Raw genomic sequence first — 26,447 nt, forward strand, 5'->3', positions numbered from 1 at the left:
TGGGATTTGTTGTTACTTTTGCCTACAGTACAAATGGGTTGGACTGAGAAACAACTCAAGGATTTTTCCAGGAAAAAGAAAATCCTTTGAATCATTTTTATAATGAGACAAAGTTCCAAAGTCTTTTTCATGTGAAATTATGAGTTTTTATTACACTTATTATAGTAATAATATAAAATCCTTACTTGCAATTAAAGCTCTAGAAAAAATAGTTTTAACTTATTGAATTTATGGTTGATGTCTCTGTTGCTGGTTAGATGAAGCCGCCTTGATAGTTAAATATTAACGCTAGTTTGTGAGAACTACAGATTTTGACTGGATATCAATATCAATTGTAAGTATTTGTAAGTTATTGACTTGTGTTTTAACTGTGAACACCTTCTTTTGTGGACTTTCCTTGCTATTTACTGTATCCTCAGTGTTTTGAAACATAATGTAATTGTTCTTATTATAGTAAAACATTTTTATGAATGTGACAAGACATATTTGTTGAAATCAGAAATTATTGTAGAGCACTTTCACACCGACATATCATCCTCCCAAACTTTGTAAAGCTATCGTCTTGTAAGATTTCTTTCTGCAATGAAGCACTGGCTTGTACTGTGGCGAAAAAATGCATCTTAAGGAGACTGCCAGTGGGATTAAATTACATTGCTTACATCAAATATAAAGTATTTGGTTTGAAGGTTTTTCTTGGTGCAGAAATTTGTCTTATTCTGCTTTGTTTCAAGATACTGACGCCTTGCAGGCTGCAGGCTGGGTCTGAGACTAAATTACTTTTTAACAAAGATGTTTTTGTAGTTCAGACTTTTGTACTAATATGCTGATGATGTAGATGAGATGCAGATGCACATGTTCCTGATATGAAAAAACCCAAAAAACAATCCGTGCTCAAACAAGCTGCATTTAAATTTAAGCAGCTCTCAAACAAACCAGCAGAGGGACCCGTCTACTACAGAAATAACTAAATCACAGAAGAGAAGAGATGGGGATGCTTTGCAAGATATCATCCATAGTTAAACCCATGGTGTGCTCACACACAGGCAGCATCAGTTGAATTATTTAGTCATCTCTGCGCTTAATGAGTGCTACTCTACTCAATAATTCAGCAGATGGATGAGAATTACAGCAACACAGAAAAAAAGTCTGTCCAATTAAGCAATGTAACCCTGTGAATAAATGATGTGATAAATGCAATTAAGAGATGTGAGTAGATGTGTCAATAAGCTGCAAACATGAGGAATCAAAAATACACCCAGAGAAGCTTTGTGGAAGCTGCAAAGACCACCTCTAAAGACGTCAGATAAAAAAAGAAAAAAAGGGCAGAAATTGTTAAATATGTTGAATTTCATTTGATAAAAAAATTGAGAATAAAAGCTCCAACCAGACCGCATCTTTGAGACCGAAACATTTTGAAAAAAATAAAGCATAATAATTTTGGTTGAATGCTTAAAGAGATTATTTTAATTAGTTTCAACAGAAAGAATAATAAAACAAGGAAGATAGTTTTTCTTAATCACCAAATACACCTGACACCCAAGAATAGTAGACAGCCAAAAGATGTCAATAGGACAGCTCTTATCAACACTGAAGACTAATATAACACTGTACTGTTTGAAGTATATAGAAAACCCAATATCTGTCTGGTATTAGTTGAAAAAAGGGTTATTATAAATACACTGTGTTTGTTCGAGTTGAAGTTGTCATGTCATGTTAACCTCAAAGACACATAAAGAACTTCGGTGTGCAGAGCCAAAGGGGTAGAAATGGATGAAAAGACCATGAAAAGAGACTAAAATTATTACTGTATATAGTAATTATTCATTATAGTCATTCAATTGTGTCCTTTGCACCTTTCCTGGTGAAGAGCACCAAATCTTCTTTCATGTGATAAAGAAGACATGTGAAGAGGAGAAGATGACAGTATTGTGAGCCTTTTAAGAGATATAATTTACAGTTACAGTCCTTTGGGCTCAGCACCTGGTCAAAATAGATGCTAGTGTTTTTTGCATTTTCATTAATTTGCGACCATAACCAGTGGCTCAAAGGCTTTAGTTGCAAACAGGAGTATAGGGGATCAAAAGCTAGTTGAAACAGATGCATGCGTAGCATGAGGAGGTCATTTTGAGTTTTCAGCATTCAGATTATACAGTTGACAGAAAATTGTGATTGTCTGATCACATAACAGGACACCTCAAACAAATATCTGGTCAACAGTTACAGTAAACCATCATTCAAAGTCGGTGCGCAAGGTTTGTTAAACTGAGGGTAACCACAGCAACAACACTTGTGACTGATGCTGTTACCAGATAGTAATGCTAGCTGAAAATGACCTCAACATTAATTAATCTAAACTCAAACAAACTGCGATAAAAAAAAGAGGTGATTTGAACAGTCTACCTTGTTAATGTTCAAATGGCATGAACACAATAATGCACTCTGAGGTGTTCTGATATTAAAAATAATGGACAGCTATGAGAAAACTGAGAAATACCCACCATGATTTCACATCCAACACCCAAAGATATTTTTCTTATCATTTGAACATTTCCTGATGAAGTTCTGAGGACCAAAACATCATTATTAAAGTGAGTATAAGTGACGGACAGTGTGCAGGATCCTTTCACAGACATGAAAACCATCATATAAAACAGAGGGGAGAGCAGCAAATCTTCAACATCTGAGAAGTCGAAGGTTGCAAATGTTTGGCATTGTTTACTATTAATTAATTATTAAATAGTGGCTGATTAATTTTCTGTCAATTGACTTATTTTTTCAGCTCTAATCAAGACCCTTTTATGTATTATCACTTAAATAGTAATGTCCATTTGATAAGAATTTAGGCTTTACTGTATTGAGGCGAAGGAAGAGATGTGAGAAAAGATATTGTCTGAATTTGTACCAAAAAGCAGCAGAGCAAGGATTACCTTTCTCCTCTCTTATCTTTGTCTTTTTCATTGGGCTTCAGTCTGACCTTACTAAGCCACCCACTGGCTCCATCTGTGACATTTCCTCTGCTTCCAAAGCAGATATGTGACTTAATGGGTCCTGATGACTCATTTTTTCTAGTTATGTATATTATGGTTTTTATTTGTTAATAGTGTTTCTTGCTTCGGATTCTAGTACTAGGACCTGTCCACCAACTGCACATTACTTTACCTCAGATTTTTGTTGCAGATCAATCAAGGAACCAAACAGTCATGTGACATGTGATACTCACACTCAAGCTTGTCCTCAGGACGTCCACCCTCCAGCAATGAGAGGTAACAAACGATGTCCTTAAGCTGAACAGTATCCAGAGGTCTGGGCAGCGCGGGCATCTTCAGAGGGGTCAAGTTGCCTTTGATCAGCTTCAGCCCTGCTGGAAGACGAGATGAAAGGTCAAAACATCCTCCACAATGCCTCTAATGTTCCCCCAACAACCGGATGGGTCATGCAGTCAGATTGATCGATGGTGGGTGGTCTCCAGTTCACTGAAGGGCGAACGAACACTCCAGTTTGAGTTTCGTTTTAGTTCAGTTAAAGGTTTGCTTTGTTTTCAGAGTACGGCTGTATTCTTGCATGTGGGTTCATTTACTACACATAAATGTTTTCAACCCCATCACAATGTGTTTAATGGTAGGCTAAAAATCAATACATGATGTAAAGTCATTAACACTTTCACTATTGATTAGCCATTCGGGTGAGCTGATAAAACCAACTAATATACGTGGCTAGTCGTCAGTTGTCAAATTTAATCAGGTTTATAGACCAGTACCACGTATGGGGTTTCCAGTAGGACTGTAGCCACTATGGTACATACAACATTGTGTTTACACAAAAGGTATGTAGGGCAAACAAAAGATAGCGGTTACTCTAACACACGTTGCATGCTACAATGTTGGCCTACATTAACATGGTAAAATATTAGCTTGGCATGTTTATGCTGTGGTCATGTTCGTCCAAAATTCATGTTGATATTGTTCACCTCAACATTTCATGGATGACTGAAAACTAGGAATCTTAGATTTTTCTAAAACTTATGATACGACTTGGACTTAGCTCTCAATAATAGAGAAATGCCTCAAAACAGGCATGGATGCCTTGTACTGTATCAGCAAAAATGTAATTAATTTAGAGCTACATATTGTTATTTGACACTACTGTATCTCTAACCCTCCCTCAACCAGATGCCTTGGATTGCATTTGTGTTATACAACCATCTTGAGTTTTCCTACATGACCTGAATGTTTTACCATCCATCCCATATTCACAGCATTAGTACTGAGCTCCAGGCTATGATGCACAGTGGACTGTAGAGTATGTGGGGTATTGTGGGAATGGTTGAAACAAACAGGACAGTGACATTAAGAGTGTGTCTTCTGTAAAAACAGGTTAAGGGAGATTGCTGCTGAAATGAGCTGAGGCTGAAGGAGAAGAAGAGATTTACTGGTCGATATTTTCCGAGCTTGATATCACAGAAATAAGTTGCTAAAGAAAGTTGTCCTTGCTGGATAGCTGTGCTCCCCCTTACAGATCAGGTGAGGAGCACTGACTGTATATAAAAATGGATGTCACGACAGCTCCCTAAAAGTGAAGCCAAAACATCTGGATCACTCCCTGGTAGCTGGCTGCAGTATAGGTCATAAGTCTCTCCATGTTAGAGGATGGGACATGAGCCAAACTAAAAAATCTAAGTATATGTCAAATACATTTTTCCTGCAGATGCTTTCTACTCTATTGTACGGACTCTGGCTCCAAATGAAGTCAATCAAGCAAGATGGCAGCTCCCTGAAAGGAGAAATTTTGGCTTCACTTTTGCTTAGCGGCATGAAGCGAAGACACGTCGTCCATAATTACAGTTGATGGTGAGGAGATACAGACATCTGAGTAGCTCTGAGTAGAAATGCTGCTACTTTGCATTGAAAGGAACCAGTTTAAGTGGCTTGTGCATCTGATTCAAGTGACTGCACGAAGAATTACATGTCCCACTTGGCCTGGGAATGCACCAGGATCCAGCTGGAGGATGAGGCTAGGGAGAAGACCTGGGTACACATCAGAAAATGCATTGATAGCTGAATAGAAGATTATGATTGTCCTAACATCCATAACTGATGATGACAAATGAATATAGGCTATTTTGTTTTTTTTGTTTCACTACAGTGCTCTCATCAAAGAGCCATAATTCATTTGGAAAGTAATTGTAAACAAGTTAGTGCCCTGTGTGCTTATTAAAGTATTTGTATGTGACAATAAACCCTCTAATGTTATGAGATTGCAGGCGCCTGTGTGCACACAGGACTTGTTGGCTCCCATATCCCACTTTGATAAATAGCCAGGGTGGTGGGAGGGTTTATAGCAAACAAAACTAGATCAATGAGGACCAATCAACACACTCGCATAGCCTGCACTGATCCTGTTCCACACATGCTCAATCAGGTAAATGGGGCAAAGAAATATGCAATAAATATTGAATTCACACAAGTGGGACCACTACCAAGAGAAAGTATCAATAATGGTCTTTAAAGTCCTCACATTTTTATTTATTATAACAGGTTTTGCATCTGTCAGCCTTGTAATGACATTGTTTATTCAGATTTATACTCACTATACAAAATATTTGGGTCATTTACTCTTTTATCAAATACACAAAATGGATTGTATTCAATTATATTATTACCAAGAAGAAGATGTGGAGAAAATAGGGAAGCTGACAGGATGGTTAAAGCTTTGAGATAATCCAGATGTGGATTTTGTCAAAATAACAAATAAAACACCAAAACCAAACAAAAAGAGCTGTGAATATCAGGGTGTTTATTGTATTTTTTATCTTCAGTACACGACGTAGACACTAGAAACAAATATCAAAACCAACCATATTTCAGGATATATTTGCATTTTCCAGTTGCTTTCATGATGCTATTTACTTTAGATTATAGTTACGCTATTCCGCTGCTGGTCAAGCACTGATATAAAAAACAGGTAATACCTCGAAAATATTGTTTGGGTTTTAAAATGATGTCAGTGTGGAAATTCCCAGCTGAATTCATAGATTTACAGATATAGCAACCTCACTTTTATTTATTTATTTATTTATTTTTGTAAAAATATCTGATGAATAAAAATATCCTGTAAATGTGATTCAGTACCAATAAATCCCCACGAGGAATGTTTTCAATTTGCAGCCTCTGAGATTTACCAGCAATGGTGGCACATTTATTTTTTGTTCTGTAATACACTCTTTTGATCTGCTGTTCAATGACACAAAAATCTCTCTCTAATGCAGACAGGGAAAAAAAAGACGTACAAAGGCAATTATATTACCAACACTACCATTGTATCTGTGTCTTTTTTTGGATATCACATCTATTCATAACTGCAGCTTGTTTACACACTACACGCTCAGTCATTGCTCATTAAACATCCAGCAGTTGTTAGCCTAACCTAACCTGTTGTAACTATCGGTAGGGTGCCGTGCTCTGGTAACTGTTGATTGCATAATGTTTTCTACACAAGCATTTGGTCATGCACCATTCACCATCATAAAACTAAGTGTATAATTTGCTTCAGTTTAATGTCTTTTTAAAGGTATTTAAGGATGCTTCCTTTACAAGATTATTTTTCCCGAAGCTTTGAGATATGATAATTTGGTTTTGAGGACTTGGTTGTGTCCTAATTTTGAAGCTATCTGAAATTCATGTCAGCATATTAGTAATGTGAGGACTTAATTATATGTACTTACATCAGAAGATGACATTAAACAGAGGGAAACACACGATTAAGTTTGAATTATTTGAAAACATTACATTACAGGTTGGGTGCAATGTCAAATCAGCCTCATTATTCACATGAGCTGTTATGCAGAGAGAAATAAGTGTGAAGCCTAGTCGCAGTGCAGGGAAATGCTGCCTGAATAAACAGCGGCCTGGAGCGCTACTGTATGTGTGCCATTTTATTTATTAATTACTCATAACCACAAAAGAATGAGATATTAGTATGAAAGCTGTAAACAAACAAGATGATTGCCAAGACTATTGGCAGCCACTATACTACAATTTACATTGAGTGCCACTAGGTTGGATTTGGCAGGAAATCTGTTAGACTGTCTGATAGCACAAGACAGAAATATAGCGCTCTTTTTACACCTTTAAAGAAATGTTGTAGAGTAAAGTAGATGTGAGGTGACTTAAGGAATGCTGTGAGTGACAGGCTGCACTTTAGGGGAAAATAATATCAGCTGTAAGTGTTTCTTACACATATCTGTAACTACAAAACACCTGTTAGCTGTATACATATCTAAAGGGTTTGTAAGGGTAAAGATTTTATTTCTACACTTACCAGAGACTTTGTGTTTGTCAGAAGATGAGGGACTGGGTTTTGGTCCCTTGTTGCTAAACGTCATGAAGAGGTGTTGACAGAACTCTTCGGAGAGTTCGCTCTCCAGGAACGTTTGCATGAAGACCTTGAAGCCCTCAAAGTCAATCTCCTGAACCAAGACAGAAATAGAACAAGCTTTTTGTCACTGTGAGCTGTTTCAGCGTGAAGAGAGCATGCTGCATTGTTTCATCTGTGTGGTGAATCTGTGATCATTTGCAAAAATTTAGCAGGAGTCATGTTACAGATTTCTGCACTCTGAAGAATGCCTGAAGTGTTGTTTGGGCGGTGGGCGGTGAAGATCTATTTTAGAGTAGTTTCAGTGGATTTGCAGCTTTTGCTTTGCATTCAGTAAGTATAATATGCTCTTTCCTACAGTACAATGCATTCTTCTAAAGCAAACAGCTTCAAACTTCTTCATTTTAGCCGGCCGAAAAGTGGACCAGTCTTACATTAAGATCACAAAAACACTATAACCAGTCAGAGGAAAACACTTAGGGTAAGTAATAACCATCTGTAAATGGCTGCATGTTCTCTACAAAAGCCATTAAAAACTCTAAACGTAATTTTTATTGTTTCACAGCTGCTTGAGAGAGTTGAGTTATTCAGCAAGGAACTGTAGGAGCACTCAGCAAAACACACCAACAATACATTTCAACAAAAGGAGGAGATAGACAGTACCTGGCTGAGGATTTCCTGCTTCTATCATCCGTAGCATTGTGGAGAGAGAGAGAAACCCAACATGTTTATGGATGAATCAAGCACTGCTGCATTCAAAATGTGTTAAACATCCATATTACATTTAATGTGTTACCACAAAGACAAATGCAACTTTACAGTGTCTAGATTGATTAACAGCCACTACATTAAGGGTTGTATAACTGTCATGCAACAGTAGTGTAAATTGTGATTAACCAAGGATTCAAAATGGACTCCCTTCTCCCAGGAAATAGTTGCAACATGAGTGTAACTGTGTGTTTTTGCCTTCACTATTGTACAGTAAGTACTGGGGGGAAAAAAGATGTCATCTCGAGACCTTTCATGGTTGAATGCCAAAATACAAACATGAAAGGTTATTATTATGATGATATAACTGCACTAATTTATTTCAATTACTTTTAAATGCTAAAATTGAAGCTTATAATTTAGCCATGTGTCAAAATATAATATATTGTATAAATGCAAAATAAATAAAGAGTGTGAAGATATACTACTACATAATCACATATGAGAGAAAATCATTTTAAAATAAGAAAAATAAACATAATTTTGTTCAATTATCTACAGTTCTGTGTTCAGAGAGAACCCCTGATTTTCCAATGAGAGGAGCATTTCACCAACATAGCAACCAAACATATTGATTAGCTAATACTTCAAGAAACAGATATTGTTCCACATTTGTGAGTATGCAGCTGCCATGCTTAATGGGTAGGCTACTAATAGCGTAGTTGGACTGTGTTAAAATATCTGTTACATAACTGTACATACCTCCTCTGGATTGTATTTAGCCAACACACCATCTCCATGGAACTCCTGCAGTACATCCTTCAGCTTCTTGGTCGAGTCTGAGGAAAAAACATTGAGGACATGTTACTGTATTTGTGTGTTGTGCTCGACTGTTTATGTTTTAAAAGATCTGGCTTCCTCCTCCTGCAGTAAGCATGCATTTTAAACATTAAACATTCATGTGGTATTACAGTACACCTTTGATTTATGACTACGCTCTGCAAGGAATGGCATGTGTGGGGATTATAGTTCCAGTTTAAACAAATCTGTTACTGCAAATGACTTTCTTCGAGAAATTACGAGGAAAAGGAAAACAAGTATGGACTAAGCGGTCACCCAAGCCGCAGTCCTGTTTATGGATATGATTTTTCTGGACTTTCTCAGCACCTTTAAGAACTACAAAGTGTACAGTGCCATGCCAAGCTCCCTCTGTGGATCATATATTTGGTTTGGATGCAGCATCATAACATCTGCAGGAAGATTTGCACCTCCACCTCTTTGTAAGTCAGTGCTTTGAAAAAGGAGTCTACGCTTCTAACTGCCGAGGTTATTTCAGTACATGAAGGGACATCATTTCATATCTACTCAGCTGTATATAAACTGACAAACTTTTGGTGGTTTTAGTGATATCAACTGTTATTGGAAGTTTAGTTGAATTTCAAAAGGTAAAGAAAGCCAACAGGCAAGTTAAAACATGTAGGAAATTAAGCAATAATTACTCGAAGCTTAGTTGAACTTCAAATAGTGTGTCTATAACTGTGCAAAAATAAAGCTCTCACATAGGAAATTAAGAAATTAAAGCAACCCCGTTTCACAGAAATTACATTTATCTAGGCTACAACAAATTTGCAAGAGTTTTTGAGGAAAAATAATACCGGTTTTGATTTGATTTCATTAGAGTAGACTGAAAAACTGCAGGATTTTACATGAGTAATCTTTAAAATCAGACAAAACATAAAATGGACACTTTACAAATGGACACAAAACAAGATAAAAATGTGTTTACATACAAGATGACTAAAAATACATGGGGCTCAGACTATAATTTAAAACATGCTGTTTGAGTGTTAAACAAGTGATGACGAATGAATAACTTTAAAAGTGTAATTCCTACACAGAAAGCTGCTCAGATAATATTTTCTATCAACATATGAAGGGAATATTGTCAATGTACCTCAGCTGGCAAGTCGCAAAATGTTGGTGCTGAACGTTAATATTAACTGACAGCATATTTCATTTTCATCCTCCAAAATATCCAATCTTGGCAGCTACAATATCTGTTGGCAGCAGCAACAGAATTATTAAATATTTTAGTGATAAACCACAAGTGGCTGTTTTAATATTTTCTGATTATGTACAGCTAGGTTGAATTAGTGAGATACATGTTTATCATTAGCTTTAGAGATATTGGGTCATATTTCCGAACTTTGGATAGAGCCAGGCTAGCTGTTTCCCCTTACTTCCTGTCTGTATGCTAAGCTAATATTAGAGATAGATCATTTTTACCATTTTAAGTTGCCACTTTACACATTCAGCAGCTGTTAAGTAGCTGGCATTTTAATTTAAGTTGAATATTCACTCTCTTTTTAGTTATGTTTCTGTGTTTCTAACTCCAAGAGATTAAAGATACATTATTTAGCATCAAAGAACTGAGGGGAACAGCAGAGTCTGGTGATTATTATCTTTGGGCTAACCATCACAACATATTTAACATACAAGTAGTCATGTTCCATTATTAAGAATTAAAAAAAAAAAAGATTATAGTCACTTTAATAAATACAAAACAAGACAGAATTATCCCAAGTGATGAAGTTGTGTCATATCAAACTAAGAAAACAAGTTGATTTCTGTAAAGCAGGTTGACTGCAGGTAACTTGTTTTAAGAAAACTGCTTTTTTAGCCCTCAGTTATAAGCAAAAATAACCTGAACAGTCAGAGATTGGCTGTGATAATTACTGCATGCTGCAGAGCGTTTATAAGCCCTGCTGCTAAATCAATTTGCTGCGCCACAGATACCAGGTTCTAATGTTACTGAAGTTAATTAGAAGTACCATTTTTTCACATACACTGGAGGTCCTGGTTCATCTCTAAGCATCAAACTGAACCTGTGGGAATTACCTCTTCACAGCCTGAGTGAACCTAAGAAAAGGTGAATCTTTTACTCCTCCTATTGATGTTTTTCTAGAGACAAAAACACAGACTAATGCACACTACAGCTTTAAGTCAACTGATAGAATGATGTCTATTCCTAGAGCAGCTCTGCACTGGAGAGATGTTTATAGAGCTGAAACGCCACCCTGCCATTAGCTAAATGGAGCAGCCAGAGACCCTGAGGTAAAGTTGCTGTTCATAAAACTGCACAGCGTGTCACTGCTTGGTAATCAGCAGGTGTATTGGGAGTTAGGCTTTGCAAGTTCAAAAACAGTGATTTGGAAACTTCACAGTATATGTCACCTCAGATTATTCACTTTTGAATTATTAGTTTTGTATTAAATGCATTCTTTATTCATCAGATTACAAGACAGGTATCCCTAAAAATGTCAGACCTCACACTAAGGTATCTGTGTCTGGTTCCATTCATTATAAGTTAGTGGAAGTTATGTTTATATACTGTACATGCTGTAGAAAACTGTCACAGAAAACGGGTCACATTTTGTCACCTCTTGCTCTAATGGCTTTAAATCTTTGATGTGCTCATAATGCATTTTTACCAACAATGAGTGGAAATAAATGTCTTACAATGGACCAAGAGTGTGTCATCATTATTGACCCTCTTTATTAACATGCCCTCCACACAAAACCATTATCGAGCAAAGTGATTATGTATCCACTGATTGCCTGTCACATTCACCCAGCACTGCTGAGTTATAATGTTTTTCCTCGAGTCAGGCTAATGATTTAACTGTTGTGTGGGACACAGTAATCAGAGGACAAGGCTCATTTCATGGTTTTTAAGGTTCATAAACACACTGAAGACCTTCTTTGCCTTGAGAGGTAAGAATCCTCCTTCTGTAAAGCAGTCTCTGCTACACTACGCACATTAGCAATTATATCACATTAAGAGAAAGTCTAATTGTTGTGAGTCAGATCTTCGGTGCCTGACTAGGCGCACAGCTATTAAAATGTTATGAAAGTATGTGCAGCTCACTTTAATGAGAAGGAAGGGAGAGATCCATCAGGAGGGGAGATTACAGGAGAGATGAGGAGGGAAGGTGAAGCAAGTTGATGCCCATTGTGTGCAGCTCAGAGAATGGGATGTTTTATATCGCGCAAAGAGTCACCCAGAGCTCGTTGAAACATGATTATCTAAATCTGTCCTCCGTGCACGTGTGCCCGCATGCACACATGCACCAAGACTCTTAAGTTCTCTCTTGCTGCTTTGCTTTCTTTCTTCTTGCTCTACGCCTTTTATTCCCACACAATTTTCATTTCATTGTGAAGCTAATGACTCTGAAACCTTTTCTTGTGTAATTCCACAAACTCCTCAGCCGCCCACAAAACAAATATTTGCAAAACACGGAAAACAACAACCAGAAAAATGATTGGCTCTTAAGTGTAATGTAGTATAGTGTAGCACAGGAGAGCTGGAAAGTTCCTCGGGGGAAGAAAGTATTGTCACCAGGAACAGAGCAATCAAAGCGAGAAATATCATTACCAACTGAAACACTGGTACAAGGGTGAAAAGCATTAATTATTAAGATTCACACATGGTGCTCTGAATAGCAAGTAAAAGAGGTACCATTTGCTTCCAAGATGTCGTGTTTGACACTGAAAATAGCTCTGAAATTCAGTATATTCAACCACTCTGCTAACGTACAAAGACAGCTGATGCAAAAAGCACTCAGGATCTAAAATGTTAAACACTTAACAACTCTACTTCTAATGCAAAGTAAGTTCCATCATTTGTTTAACGATTTATTTGTACGTTCAAAGTCTGTCCAGAACCATGTGTGGGTGGTGCACAACATCCTGCAGTTAGCCTACCAGGTATCGTCATATTTTCCGTCCCTGGTACCATTTCAAATGATGAAATGTGTCAACATGTTGGAGCGTAACATAAACTCCAGGCATCCAGAGCACAGTCTAGTGAGCAGGGGAGCCATTTGTTGGTTGACGAATGAATCATTCAGAGCTCAGAAGGCAACACGCAGATTAAATGTTTGAGTACGTTGCGTTTACTACATCAGCAAGACGATCATACGGTTACAATTTCGACATTTTATCATTAGAACAAGGGATCTTTCAGATGAGTGCAGGGAATTGAACTGTGCTGCAGTTTACAGCAAAGGAACACTGTTGTTATGGTTAACTCGGTGGTTTGATGCTATCAGACAGAATGTGTGTTTTTGTATGCAGGGACTTCTATGCTTGCCCATTTGTCTCCATGTGTGAGGATTATGGAAGGTATTGAAACAGACACCCAATTTTTCCAGGAGCCCAAAGTGAGGATGTGAAAACTTGCTTTAAGCTAAAAAAAAACATTAGCATTTAAAATTGTGTGGTTTGGAGGAAACTACATAGAGACACGACTATAACAAAAGATTATCTTCATTATCGATTAATCTACCAATGGTTTTCTCAATTAATTGATGTTTTTTGTATCTATAAAATGTCAGAAAATGGTGAAAAATATTGATTACCATTTCCTAAAGACCAAGATGCAAACAGCCCACAACCCAAAGATGTTCATTACTATAAGAGGACCAGTGTTGGGCAGTCATTTGTTACAGTAATTCCATTACAGTTACTAATGTAATTAACGCTGCTTTAATGTGTTAACAAAGAGGGTTAGGGTAACACATTACACATATGATGAAGTGTACATGAGGTTTTTGGCTTCATTCACACCTTTCACAGGAATGAACGGGAACCTGCCTCTAACGCTGTATCCAGTTCTGTAAATACATCATTGGTCAGAGCAGTTCATGCTGGCTACAAAAAGCTAAATGAAGGATAGCGGATGAGGGAGAGGGACGGAGGCATGCTTTACACAGCTCTAAGTGTCATTATTTTAAATTTGTCTCAGTCAAACATGCAACATTGTCATCTGTTGTAAACTTTGTGTGAACAGGAAAAATGGTTTAACCCTTAAAAAATACAACATCTAATTTACTGAACAGCAATGTAGTAAAAAAAAAAAACACCAAGGCGTTGACGAGAAGGCCTCTGGTGCTAGCGATGCATGCACTCCAACTATACAACAGAAACTGGATTGTGAGGCAGCTTCTGACAGCAGAGTGTCACACAACCCCTTCTGCAGAGGACCCTGCCTCTGCCTCCATGGCGTCAGCCAGCCGTAATCAAATGGACTTTTTTTTTGTATTCGAGACAGAGCCCTTAGGACAGCTACTCGGCAGAAAAAGAAGTAATGGCCTATTTGAGGTCAGGAGCATATAAGGCTGAGACTCTGAACCAGTTCTCAAACGTCAAAAACATTTACATGAAGTACTCAGAGCACTCTAACCCCATCTAGTAGACCTGTGGGCGGGTTTTTAGTGTAGGAGGTTTGATGCTCATTCCTAGAGGGAACAGACTGTCAGATAAGAGGTTTGAGAAGTTTCTGCTAATGAGATAAAATCATTGTTTCATTTCAGAACATTAGGACCTTGCTTAATATGTCAGGACAGCCATATCAGCATAAATGAGGTATAATGTAATGAGATATTCCTTGCTGCTTTTCTGGAGAGATTGTTATTTTTATTTAATATACGTATAAATATAAACATATACTGTATCCCAGCAGGTCTGAGAGTTTGCAGTGTTTTCAGTTATGCAGTTTGGCTGATTGTTTGACTCGTCCTGTAAAGTTCATTATTATTCCAATAAAGTGGATTCAGTTCTAAAAGAAGCCGACTGGCTAAACGGGTTGTAGGTCACTTTTTCAGTGGGTGTGAGAGGGGGGCAAAAGTAACTGGCTAAAATAACTAATAATGTCACTAATTTCTTTTGATAATAAGTAATATGTGTAATATAATTCTTTTTAAAGGAATAGCATTTTTTTTAAACATTAATTTTGATTGAACACAATTATGAAACTAGTTGGCGATTAATCAGTTAATTAACTAATCCTCCATCAATCAGCTTTACACACCACAGACATGAGGGACTGAGGGAAATGTATTTGTGGTAGTTTGGAAACAAGTTAACCACCTACACATTAGTTTGGTTCAGAGTTATGAAAGTGTGCAAAGACACCGACGTCATGATGAAGACAGCACTTGTGACTTCTGTGTGGAGTCACTGTGATCAGCTGTTGCTAATCTAAATGGGACCTAAGTCAAAGAAGTGCATGTTATCACCTTATAAAACTGTAATGTGAACTATATATCTCACTATATCAGTGAACTTAAAAAAACCGGCAGACTGGAACAACATTAGCTTTCATTTTCTTGTAATTGTATTGAAAAATCTGGCTGTTCAGCTGCTAAATGTTCCAATCCTCTGCCATTTGGTGCGGAGTATAGTGCACAGTTGGTTTTTCAGAGCTTTCTCATTTAAAAGGCATGTGGCTGCTGGAGAGAGAGTGAATCCAAACAGTACATTTGCAGGCTGTAAAACCAAAAGAGTGAACTGAAAAATGCTAAGAACACTCTACAAGCAATCCCTTTTAACATTAAACGTAGCAATTATATCTTTCCTTAATATAAAAATATTGATTAGTGTGGATTTAAAAACTTAACTGTCCAGGAAAAACTGCAAAGATAACTAAAATGGGACCAATTCTGATATTGTTCCATTTTGTTAGAGACCACATGATAAATTCTTAGTTAAAAACATCCCTTAAATGAGCTATTTCTATACTTTGAGATGCACAAGTTGAGGATTTAATAATTTAAAGTAAAATGCTGTTAGCTGCAACTGTTGACTAATAGCTGAGGAGCTTCAATGCTGTCTAAAGGTGTGATAGCAAACTTAAGACCTACCTTTTTCATTTGGCTTTCAATTAAATTTTTTTTATTTATTTTATTTATTTCTATTTTACTTTTCTGTTTATTCTATTTTATTGTTTCTTCTTCATAACCCACTTTTTATGTTTTACTTCTTTACTTTTAGAGACTTTATTTTATTCTTTCCTTTAGTATATGTTTAATATTTTATTTATCTTTTATTAGCTCTTTATTTTATTTATTTATTTTTTATGTATTTATTTTAACATTTTAATCTAACCTCCAGTGTTTCTTCATTGCAGATTCTTGAGAGTTATGATAGAGTTCATGTTTTAAAATGAGTTCCTATGTTTGATGATTTCTTTTAGTTTCTTTGTTTGTTTAATCTGAATATGTAAAGCATTTTGTGTTGCATCGCAATGTATGAAATAATGTTTGATTGATTGACTGACTGATTGATATGCCACCTGGAAAATGACTGTTCTTGAGGAGTAGGATCACACACACACACACACACACACACACACACACACACACACACACACACACACACACACACACACACACACACACACACACACACACACACACACACACACACACACACACACGCAGACAACTACAAATAGTAGAATGTCCTCAGCACAGTCGGACACAAACAGCGAGGAGTAGCTCTGTTATACTCACACTGAGTATACTCCTGCAGTAGGGCGAATTCAGCTGGGGTCAGTGTGACCCATTTGTCCGGGCTGCTCATTGTGTTCAGGCGTCGTCTCTCCGTCCAGCGAGCATTCCCCGGGCAGCAACACACAGCAGGGATGTCACACGCTGGGAAAACATCAGACATTAGATCTCGTACCTGCTCCATTACTGTAACAGCTGCAGACATTTCTCTTTGCTTAATGGCAGAAAAGGACGAAGCAGGTTAACTGCCTCATATGTGCTGCTGAATTGGGCTCAGAGCTGCAGATGGTTGTTGTTCATAATTAGAGGATATATTCTAAAAGGACAGAAATAGATTTATCAACACATACAGATATATCATAAATGTTATTTTGTTTCAGTTCTTGTAACAGTGATATTCTGGTCAGATTTCTTGCCGGTTTCTCTTTCTGCAGCTGTCATTTTTTCAACAGCCAGCAGAACAGCAGCCAAAATGTCCCTCGTCTCTCGAACGCCATGTTTTTCAAAGTTGTTCCAAGGACATGACATTTTAAGCATTGACGTTCGTGACTGTCAGTCAGACCAATGAAGGATGAAGAATTTAACGAGTTAACACAAGCCAGAATATAGAATCGAAAATTGATGAATACATTTTATAGATAGTGATACAAAGATGACAAGTTCAAATCACATTATAGCAAGTATTTGAGAAGCATTTAACCAAAGAAAAAAAACAGCTGTAACATATGACGATGGACTATATGTATATTTATATATATATACTGTAATAATTTCCCTCCCAACATTTATTGACATGTTCATTATTATACATTCAGATTATTATTCTATGCAAAAAGTATTTAAAAACTGTTGATTTGATTTCTTTAATAAAAAAAGAAGCCACAGATGGCCACAGCAAGAATTAAACTGTCAGCCCAGGCAGCAGAGTGAGTAGTATTACTGTAGTGCTACGCTCTATTAAACAACATAATAGGACATTAGAAATGTCATGGCAACATCTGGAAAATGGAAATATTTGCTATGATCGCATTTAATGTTGGTTTCTAAAGTCTTTGCTCTCCTGTAACACTCAGAAGATGAAGATAATCCATGCACATAAGTAACCGATAAGAAATAAAATGTATTAAAAAACCAGCGTATGTGAACGTGTGTGAATTTAGTGTTAATTCAACAGTTTGGCTTTGAGTGAAGCATCGTGAAAGGTTTGCAACAAGTGGAAGGGAAGTGGAAGGGTCCTCATGTGAGAAAATGCCTGATATGGGCATTCAAAGCATTCAAAGCTGCGTTGGTGCGGCTTTTCAAACAACCTTGCATCAGCCTAACTGGTTGCTATGATGACAACATCATCAAGTTCAAGCAAAATTAGCTTTTGTAGGCTGGTACTTACAGTTTTGAACTGAGTCCAAATTCCAGTGTTTCACTGGAGGTAAATTAGAAGCAGCCAGTGTTTGTTTAAAACTACTGAAACAGCGTGTAGACCATCACGGCACATGCAATATATTACGGTTTGCAGCCGTTTTAAGACAGGTTGATGCACTCAAAGCCAAAACTTAAAGCATCGATCAATGGATAACAAAAGTGTGCCAAAAAATGTAATTCATTTCAGGTTTTACAGGCTCGTACGACGCAGCTGTGGTTCATGAGAAATCCATCATATGAGAAGGTTGAAAACATGCCTCACTGATATCACTGTTTGATAAAATTCATTTGATGAAAGCCAAATGTCAGCCTGATATATTGTATTGCCAAGTTGATTAATCAGCTCAACACAGACACACAGTATATCACTGTTAGAGCTGCACTGATCAGTATAACATCCCTGATTTGTTGGTGAGATTTTTATGGACTTGCTTTCCCTCTCATTTGTGTAGAATGAATCTACATGTAATTGTATGTTTGTGTGTGGGTGTCACTCAGACATCTGTGTGTTTGTGTGTGTGCGTGTGCGCATGTGTCACATCACCAGTGAAGCATTTGCCCCAATTACTGGGAACTGAAACCCTGGATCAACAAGTAGACATGTTCATTCGAGTGGAGGATAGATGTGTGTGTGTGTGTGTGTGCATAAATAATATGCGTTCATGTTCTTTTTGTTAGGTATAAATGTGTGTCACTTTTTCTTTTTCTTTTTTTTACACTCACTTGTGTGTATATGTGTGCGAGCATCCAAGCGTGAATTCATGTGCAGAAAATCCTCCGGTAATGCTACATGTTACCTTGTGGAACCACTGGATGAAAAAGGCAATTGTATGAACAAAAGCCACGTAAATTATTAAGATATCGTCATTATTGCTAAAGACACTGCACAGAAAGGGAAAGAAACAGTCAAAATAATGTGCAGCCACCAGTGTTGCTGTGTTAACACACTGGGTGCGTGGGAATCAGCCTCCCTCGCATAAACTTTGATCTGCCGCTGGAGCGTAAGCTAGAAAACGCTCTGCAGTGTCTTATTTAATGTTACACACAGACAGCAGGAGAGAAGCTGAGGGAGAATCTTCTTGCTCATCTTAAATCTTCAATTCCAGCACGGCGATGCATCATAGTACTGATGTGTATAGTGTATCCCTACTGTGTGCTGCACTGTAATCATCCTCTTTCTCTGCATCCTGACACAACACTTGGCTGCCATCCTCTCAAACCTCAAACAAACCAGATCAGCTTCATTGTCTTCCACTGGTGCAGTGAGGAGATTCAGCAGCGAAGCATCTCCCCCGCCTGTGGATCCATGTGCTGCACCCGACTGATAGAAGAAGATCTGAGCTGAAACACTGCTGGTGCCATGACACACACATACACACACACAAACACACACATACACACAGATACAGTAGTGGCCACTGCGACACACACGACAAGCACCATGAATGAGATATCAACATGCTGCTCACCTGCTGCGTAGCTGGAGAGAACCGCCTGAGAGAGAGCTGAGAGAGGAGTCCTCCGGGCAGATGTTTTCAGGTGAAGCTCCTCAGTCACATTCCTGCTGTATCCTCCTCTGGATCTTCTCTCAACTGCAAAGACAGCGAAGAGCGGGCTGTTTTGTAATTAGATGGAGTGTGAGGGTCTGTGTATGAAAGAGAGAAGGAGCAAAGGCAACAGCAGCAGCAGCAGCCCTCTCCGCTGCATGTGAGAGTATGAGTATGTGGATGGTGTAGTGTTTGTTTTTCTCCGGCAGTGTCTAGTCAGAGAAGCATCGTCGGGGATGTGGAGTGGAGAGAGAGAAAAAGAGAGAGAGAGAGAGATAGAGAGATAGTGGGGGTGGAGGGAGGGAGGAGAGGGGAGAGCAGAATTATCCAACACTGCTCTGCCTGCAATGATCAGTTTCCATACTCCCGCTCGTTCACGTCACATCCCTCCATCCCTCCCCTCACTCGTTCTGGTCCTCACCTCCCTCCACAAAAAAAAACCCCTAAAGGTCCTTGGTCTTCTGCTTTCTCTTTCTCTTCCTCCTCTCTCTCTCACTCTACTACTCATCCCCTCCCTCCTTTCAAACCATTTCTACTCCGGTCACTGTGGCACGCATCAGCCGGCCGCATTAGCATTCAACGCGGCAGGCAGTAAGTGCAGCAACCTGTGGGATATCCTTCCCAGAGGGCTGAGTGAAGGTGGGAAAAAAGAAGAAAAAAAAGAGGAAGATTAAGACAGAAAGGGAGGACAGGAGGTGGATGAGAAATGAAGACAGGCAGAGGCAAAGAGGAGGAAGATGATGAAGGAGAGGAGGAAGTGAAGGCGGACGATTTTGCGACCGTTTTCTCTCCTTCTTCCCAGGCGAGGACACAAAGACACGACACAAAAGAGGTTTGAAAGCATTCATAAAGAGACCGCACGCTCCGTAATCAAATATGCATTCTCATTAAAAGAAAAACTCAAAAATCTTCAAAAACATCTATAACAGCATCATTTTATTTGAGTGTTTATGCCCCACACGGTGTCCAATTGTGAAACATGTCATTGCTTTAACATGTGCAACAACCCAACAACGCGATGCATCACTTTATATTGTTGTGCAGCTGTCAGTTATAATTAAGTGTATGAAATGTCAATTCACAGCATAGAGAACACCACTGAGTGTTTATCATGTAGATCTTTTTTGGTCTTAGTTTTCTGCTCTCCTCGTTGCTTTACTTTGAATGCATACATGTCCTCTAATTATTATTTTAATATATAAGGAGTGGTGAATGGGTGAATTGTGGACACACCCCTAATTGCAGCATATAACACCACAAATAAGGACCAAATGTCTGTGCCTTCCTCCCCCACATATCCTTTCCACATATAGCTGCAAAGAACTCAATCAGTATTATCAACATTTTCCACCTCTATCCTTTTCAAACATGTAAAAGAAATATAAACATAAGTGATGTAGATGTGCTTTGGTCACCAAGCTCAATATATATTAATAATACATATACACTGATGTAAGAAATTAATGTAACACTTGCCTCTTGTGGCTCAGTCTACATGCCTGGGAAGACAATGGAGAAAGGAAATCATGTGGAATAATGTCCTGGCAGCTTATTACAAATGGGAAATCTTATATAATATGATTCTGCAAAACTGCAGAATATGTCCAGCATCGATATTTCTGAAATTGTGTGCAGGGCGACTACAACATGGTTTATGTTAGGTGAAGATGGTGTTCATGGCAAACACACTGTGGGTAACGTATGACTGGAGTTAGATAACTGAATCAATTGGTTGAGGCTCAGGAAAGATCAAAGTTACAGTTAATAAAAAGGTGAACTTTATCTGCAGCTTTTTGACAGGGCACAATCTTGAGTCTTCTGCACCTGCTACACACCAATCCAACGAACTAAACACTCAATTTGTCCACCTTGTTAATTAGACGGCATAATATCAAACAGTACTGATTGATCGTTGGCATTCGATGCAAATCATAAGGTGTAGAATCGTCAAATATACGGCCCATATGTCCAGAACATAACATATTTTGTACAGATTGCCACAAAAATCACACTATGATCATTTTAATATGTTTTTCAATGAGAATGATGTACTGTAAATATTATCATTCCCTCTAATAGTGTCAATCATACCACAATTGCAGGATCAGTCAAAATAATCTTTTTTCAAAATCGTTCAGCCTTATCACCAAGAATACTGGGCTGAGGAAGTGGAGGCATAATAAAGCATTTCAGCCTCCTTTCCTCTCAGTGAAAGCTATGCTGGTTTAACAGTGGAAAAGCAATTGCTGGGAGGATAAAATAACCTTTTATATGTATAATGATGTTTATAAATGAAGGTACAGTTAATTGTGTTCATCCATCATTAATGAATTCCAACATGTGTCATTGATATTTTGGGCATTTAGCTGACAGCGTTATCCAGAGAATTGCATGACAAGCGCACACGTTGAATGAGCTCAGATTCTTTGGTGGGCTCATTGGAAACAATCGATAGTAATGAAGTCAGGGGCGAGAGCCGCAGCATCAAAACATGTGATCTCAGAAATCTTTCCAATTAGCTTGAATTGATTATACAGGTTAAGAAGGCAAAGAACAGAAGAGAAAATGAGGATCTCAGAGCCTATTTGAAAAATCTGAATCAAGTCAGAAATTAATTCAAAGACATCCAGACAGGAAACTTTAAAACACATAAAAACAGGGGACATCTTGGGCATTACTAACAGCTTAGAGGAAGACCTGAAGTGTTAGGGTTAGGGCTAAAAAGACCTGTTCTTGTTCTAAGGTCATCAAATATTGACATACACTTAGGTTACGATTTAGTTCACAATAGTTTATGATTTTACATAACTCTGGAGATCGTTTGTATCTTCCTAATTCTTGGTTTGGTGTTTTTATGTCAGTGTCATGACAGAGTCCTTTCAATCAGAATCTGTATTATTAGCCAATGCGAACATACAAAAAAATACAACATAGAAGAATAAAAATAGGCAAAAGTAAGGTGATAATAATAATAATAATAATAATAATAATAATAATAATAATAATAATAATGATAATAATAATAATAATAATAATAATAATAATAATAATAATAATAATACTGATAACAATGAAATGAACAAAGTAATATTAAAATTAAATTGCAACAGCATGCAACTACATGGTTTCAGCAATAGCAGCGTCCATAGCAACCACCATAGAAACGATAGAAAGCCTGGAAAAATATTGGCAATAATGTCAGCTTTTTTCTTTTTTTCCGGATGCAGGCTAATAGAAAATGAAAAAAAGAAAAAGAAAAGAAATGTAGGCATCCCACAATTGTAGAGCTGTTATTGTGAAACTAATATTTTGTCCTGTGGATCAGTGTAGATATTGCACATTTTGATGTGAGATTAAGTGTCATGGGACAATGTGTACAACATATAACATACTCTATCCTCACACCCTATAACAGGAAAAAAAGGAAGAAACCTGAGTAAGAGCAACAGAAGAGGGATCTCTCTTCTAAGACAGACAGAAATGCAACAGATGTGTGTAAAAATATACCAGCAGCAATCAGAAACAAGTCGATTGCCACGAAGGTTTGTACAGATACAAGATAAGAGAAAATACAACTACCACAAATACAGCACAGCCAAACAAGATGACAATATTTATAGATAAACTGATATTCATATTCACATAAAAAAGAGTAAACAGAGTAAATAGTAACCGTCCCAATACTGAGCCCTGTGGGAAATGTTACAGTGGGATGACATGAAGCAGTATCATTAGGGACAACTGGTTAGGGCTAGACCAAACACTTATTAAATCACATTGATCACTGACATTATGAATCTCCTCCCTTTTATTTACATGAATCACATTTTTTTGTTAAATACATTTTGTGAACCAGATCAAATTAAGTTGTGCATGACTACAATAGATCATAAGTCTTGTTCAGAGGTCCAGAATCTTTTATTAATCATTCTTTATTAAGGATTAATTTGTAGTTGTGCCCATTGCTTTCTGCTACGCTATCGTTCTTGATGCTACCACCAGATGGGAATAAAAAATAAGGAATTTTCAAATCCAAGACGTAGTGGTTTTCAGGTATGGATAAGTTGATCTTCATTATTTAAAGTATCCACTGTTGAATCAGGCCATGAACCCAGGTGTAAAGTTTGTACAAATTGCATTCCAAACACATCTCTTTCTAAGACGAATTGTACAACAGTCACTACTCACAGTGTTGCACCTGCATGTTTTGCACCTGTTTCAAAAAAAACATTCATACTTGTTGAGTGTATCCAATTCTAACATTGGAAAGGTTTGAAGAGACATTGTGAAAAAGCTGAATGACTCTCCTCTGGTATATGAATTTCACATTACATCTTGTTTTGCTGCTGAATGAAAACATGTGTCACTTTAAGCTGTTTAAACATGTGACCAGTGCTGCTGTTTACAGAAACAACAGACAGCATTAACATAGCCAGAAAGTAATGCTGGGCAGGAAGACATTCACATGAATCATTAAAGAACATTTTAAGAAAACCTGTCAATGTTTTTATTTTTTCTGGAGAGGACAAACTTTAAAATGAATGAGTAATAATAGTCTGCACAGATCATGAGCCAGACATTTAACCACAGTATAAATATCTTGCTTTGTAGAGCGTATGTTCAAAAGCAAAACCTTTCTGTGGGAGACGTAAATGTTACCAACAGTTTCTGCCATGCTGTTCTGCCCTTCAATTGACAATGTGAGGAGAAAAAAAAGACTCCTGGAACAAACCTAATACCTTCAATTCATTTACCAGTCCACCTTTACATCGCTAACACCTCTTACGTAGCCTCCCACCTACAGGAACCACCATTCAATCTGACAAACAGGCCTCAGCATGGATTGAATTTCATGAAAGATTGCTGAACAATGACCCAGATATAGGCGGTGTGTGTGGGGGGCAGCTGACCAGTGTGCCAATAACGTTTGTGTTTTAGTGCTGCCTCCAGGCTGTCTGTGTAGGTCATGTGGGTGTTTACATTTGTGTCAGAGAGGCAGAGGCAGTTGAAGTATTGACATGTCTCTCACATGTGACTGGCAGCCGGTAACTACAGGGCATCTGCTTCCTGGAGTGAATTCAAGTTTAATTTTTCTCATTCAACTAGGAAAAAATATCAGAATCTGTGGTTTATTAACAAATAATACTCAATTTTGCTCACATGCATTATTTACAATGAGCTGTAAACATGCATCTCATGTATTATCACCTAATAAAGTTGATGTGGTGCATGTGTCAGCAAACATTTCCTTCTTTACATATTCACCGGAATCGGAGCAACATTAGCATTCATTCAGGGGCACATTTCTTATCGCCTGATGAGTATAAGTCCAATAGTTTACTCTCCTTTTAGCTGTTGTTGCTCTCTGTTTTCTGAAGCTGCTATAGTCAAAGTTTGCATAGGTTTAAGCCCAAAAACTACTCGTTTCTTTCCTGTCTGGCAGTGAGAGTCAAAGGGGGTGTTCAGCTGGGATTGGCAGACACAGGCATGCAGCACACTCTTCTGTTCACCCTGAATGACTGGCAGACAGAGAGGGCCGGTAAAAAGTGACATGTTTCAATGGTCCACCGGCCCAAAAACATAATTTTTTGACAGTCAACAGGCTCACCGGGATTTGTTCTAGTATGCCAAATTACTCCACTGGCAGTAACCTACTGTTACAGCAGTAAAACGGAGGATAAATGTTTATTGAGCATCACATCACCCCTGTGAAATGACTCAATTCACTATCAGGACTTGATCCATTTGATCCTATAACATTTGGAACGTCCAATATTAACTGACAAATGGCCCAACATGATATGTAAAAACTCTGTATACTGTGAAATAGAGAGATTTATCTGGTGGTGATGGGCTTAATTAGCATTAAAATGAATGTAACAGACGTTCGTTAATTACTATGTCAAAGTTTCACACTGCAGGTTTAAGGTTGTGGGACCCTTGATAGCATAATCATGGTCACACTTATTCTTTCTTTGCCGTTACAGGTCACAAATCATAATTCTTACAGCCACTAGAGGTTTTATCACTTGAACAAAAAATATTTTTGGGCATTTGCTGAAATCTCCACTGTCCACATGATGCACAACATCGTACAGTTTGCTGTATGGCAATAGTTATACTTTTAAGTAATAACCTCGTATTAATGTAAATAATAAAATTCAGTTTCTCTTAATAGTGATAAAATCTATTTGAATTAAGGTCAGCTAGTATAAATTACGTTACATTTATTCATTCAGTCACACTGAGCTTCGTGCCGTTCACTACTTCTTGTTTAGTTTTTTTCATTGGGCTCACAATAAAACTCACATTCTGCTGACATGAAAGGGAGCAGAGCAGGGCGTACAGACAGCTGACTGTACGTTTCACTTTATTTATGGTGACAAAAGGATTAGATTTGAATTTTCATTGATTCCGAGTTTGGCGCAGTCGGTTGCCACGGAGGCTGTCAAACCTGCCTCCAGTATGTCTGACCCACATAACGCATAATGACCTCAAGAGATCTCATGATGATGCATGTCTGGTGCTCTCACTGGTGACAAGCTCAACTGACACACGTCATCTGCATACAAAACATCATGCCATTGTTTATATTCTTTGTTTCCAGTAACAGTAGGTGATAAAACCACATCTCTGTATAATTTTAAGTCATTAAGATATAGTATTTAATTCAAATTTGAAGGCTGTACACCCCCACTTTTTAATATTGCTGACTAAACAGACAAGAGCAAAACATATATTAATAATAATTTGACAAAAAAAGGTTGAAATTTGCTCAGCTGAATTAAGTTTTTTGTCAAACTACAGATGCTAATTTCAAGGTATAGCTTTTAGGCTCTCAATAATGTTTTTAAATTATAATAATAATTGTAATAATTTATTTCAATGTTTAACACATATCAATATTTTATCAAACGACTACATGTGATCACTCTTAAAGACAAACCCATAGAGAATGATCACCCAGCACTGCGGTTCTCCTCAGCTGTTCCAAAGCATTTTAGCCACTTTCAGCTCATTGTTTTGGTTTTAACAACTTTACAACCTTTTT

The 26,447-nt window shown here is 37.6% G+C and overlaps 1 protein-coding gene across 4 annotated transcripts in view; it reads right to left on the reverse strand.

Annotated features, from left to right (window-relative positions):
* Positions 1–16,510, reverse strand: part of dgkb (diacylglycerol kinase, beta) — a 68,941-nt gene extending 52,431 nt beyond the window's left edge. Inside the window, exons 1-5 of one of the 4 annotated variants that reach the window (XM_062422178.1) lie at positions 16,434–16,510; positions 8,842–8,918; positions 8,035–8,055; positions 7,318–7,465; positions 3,221–3,358 (exon numbers count right to left, since the gene is read on the reverse strand). In XM_062422178.1, the coding sequence (XP_062278162.1) occupies positions 3,221–3,358; positions 7,318–7,465; positions 8,035–8,055; positions 8,842–8,918; positions 16,434–16,503 (454 nt within the window). In that variant the 5' untranslated portion in view covers positions 16,504–16,510. Of the gene's footprint in view, positions 1–3,220; positions 3,362–7,317; positions 7,466–8,034; positions 8,056–8,841; positions 8,919–16,433 lie in introns of all 4 variants that reach the window. The other 3 variants (XM_062422176.1, XM_062422179.1, XM_062422177.1) reach the window with 3 other exon arrangements.
* Positions 16,511–26,447: the final 9,937 nt, after the last annotated feature.

This window comes from Scomber scombrus, chromosome 7, assembly GCF_963691925.1.
Source record: "Scomber scombrus chromosome 7, fScoSco1.1, whole genome shotgun sequence".
NCBI lineage: Eukaryota > Metazoa > Chordata > Actinopteri > Scombriformes > Scombridae > Scomber > Scomber scombrus.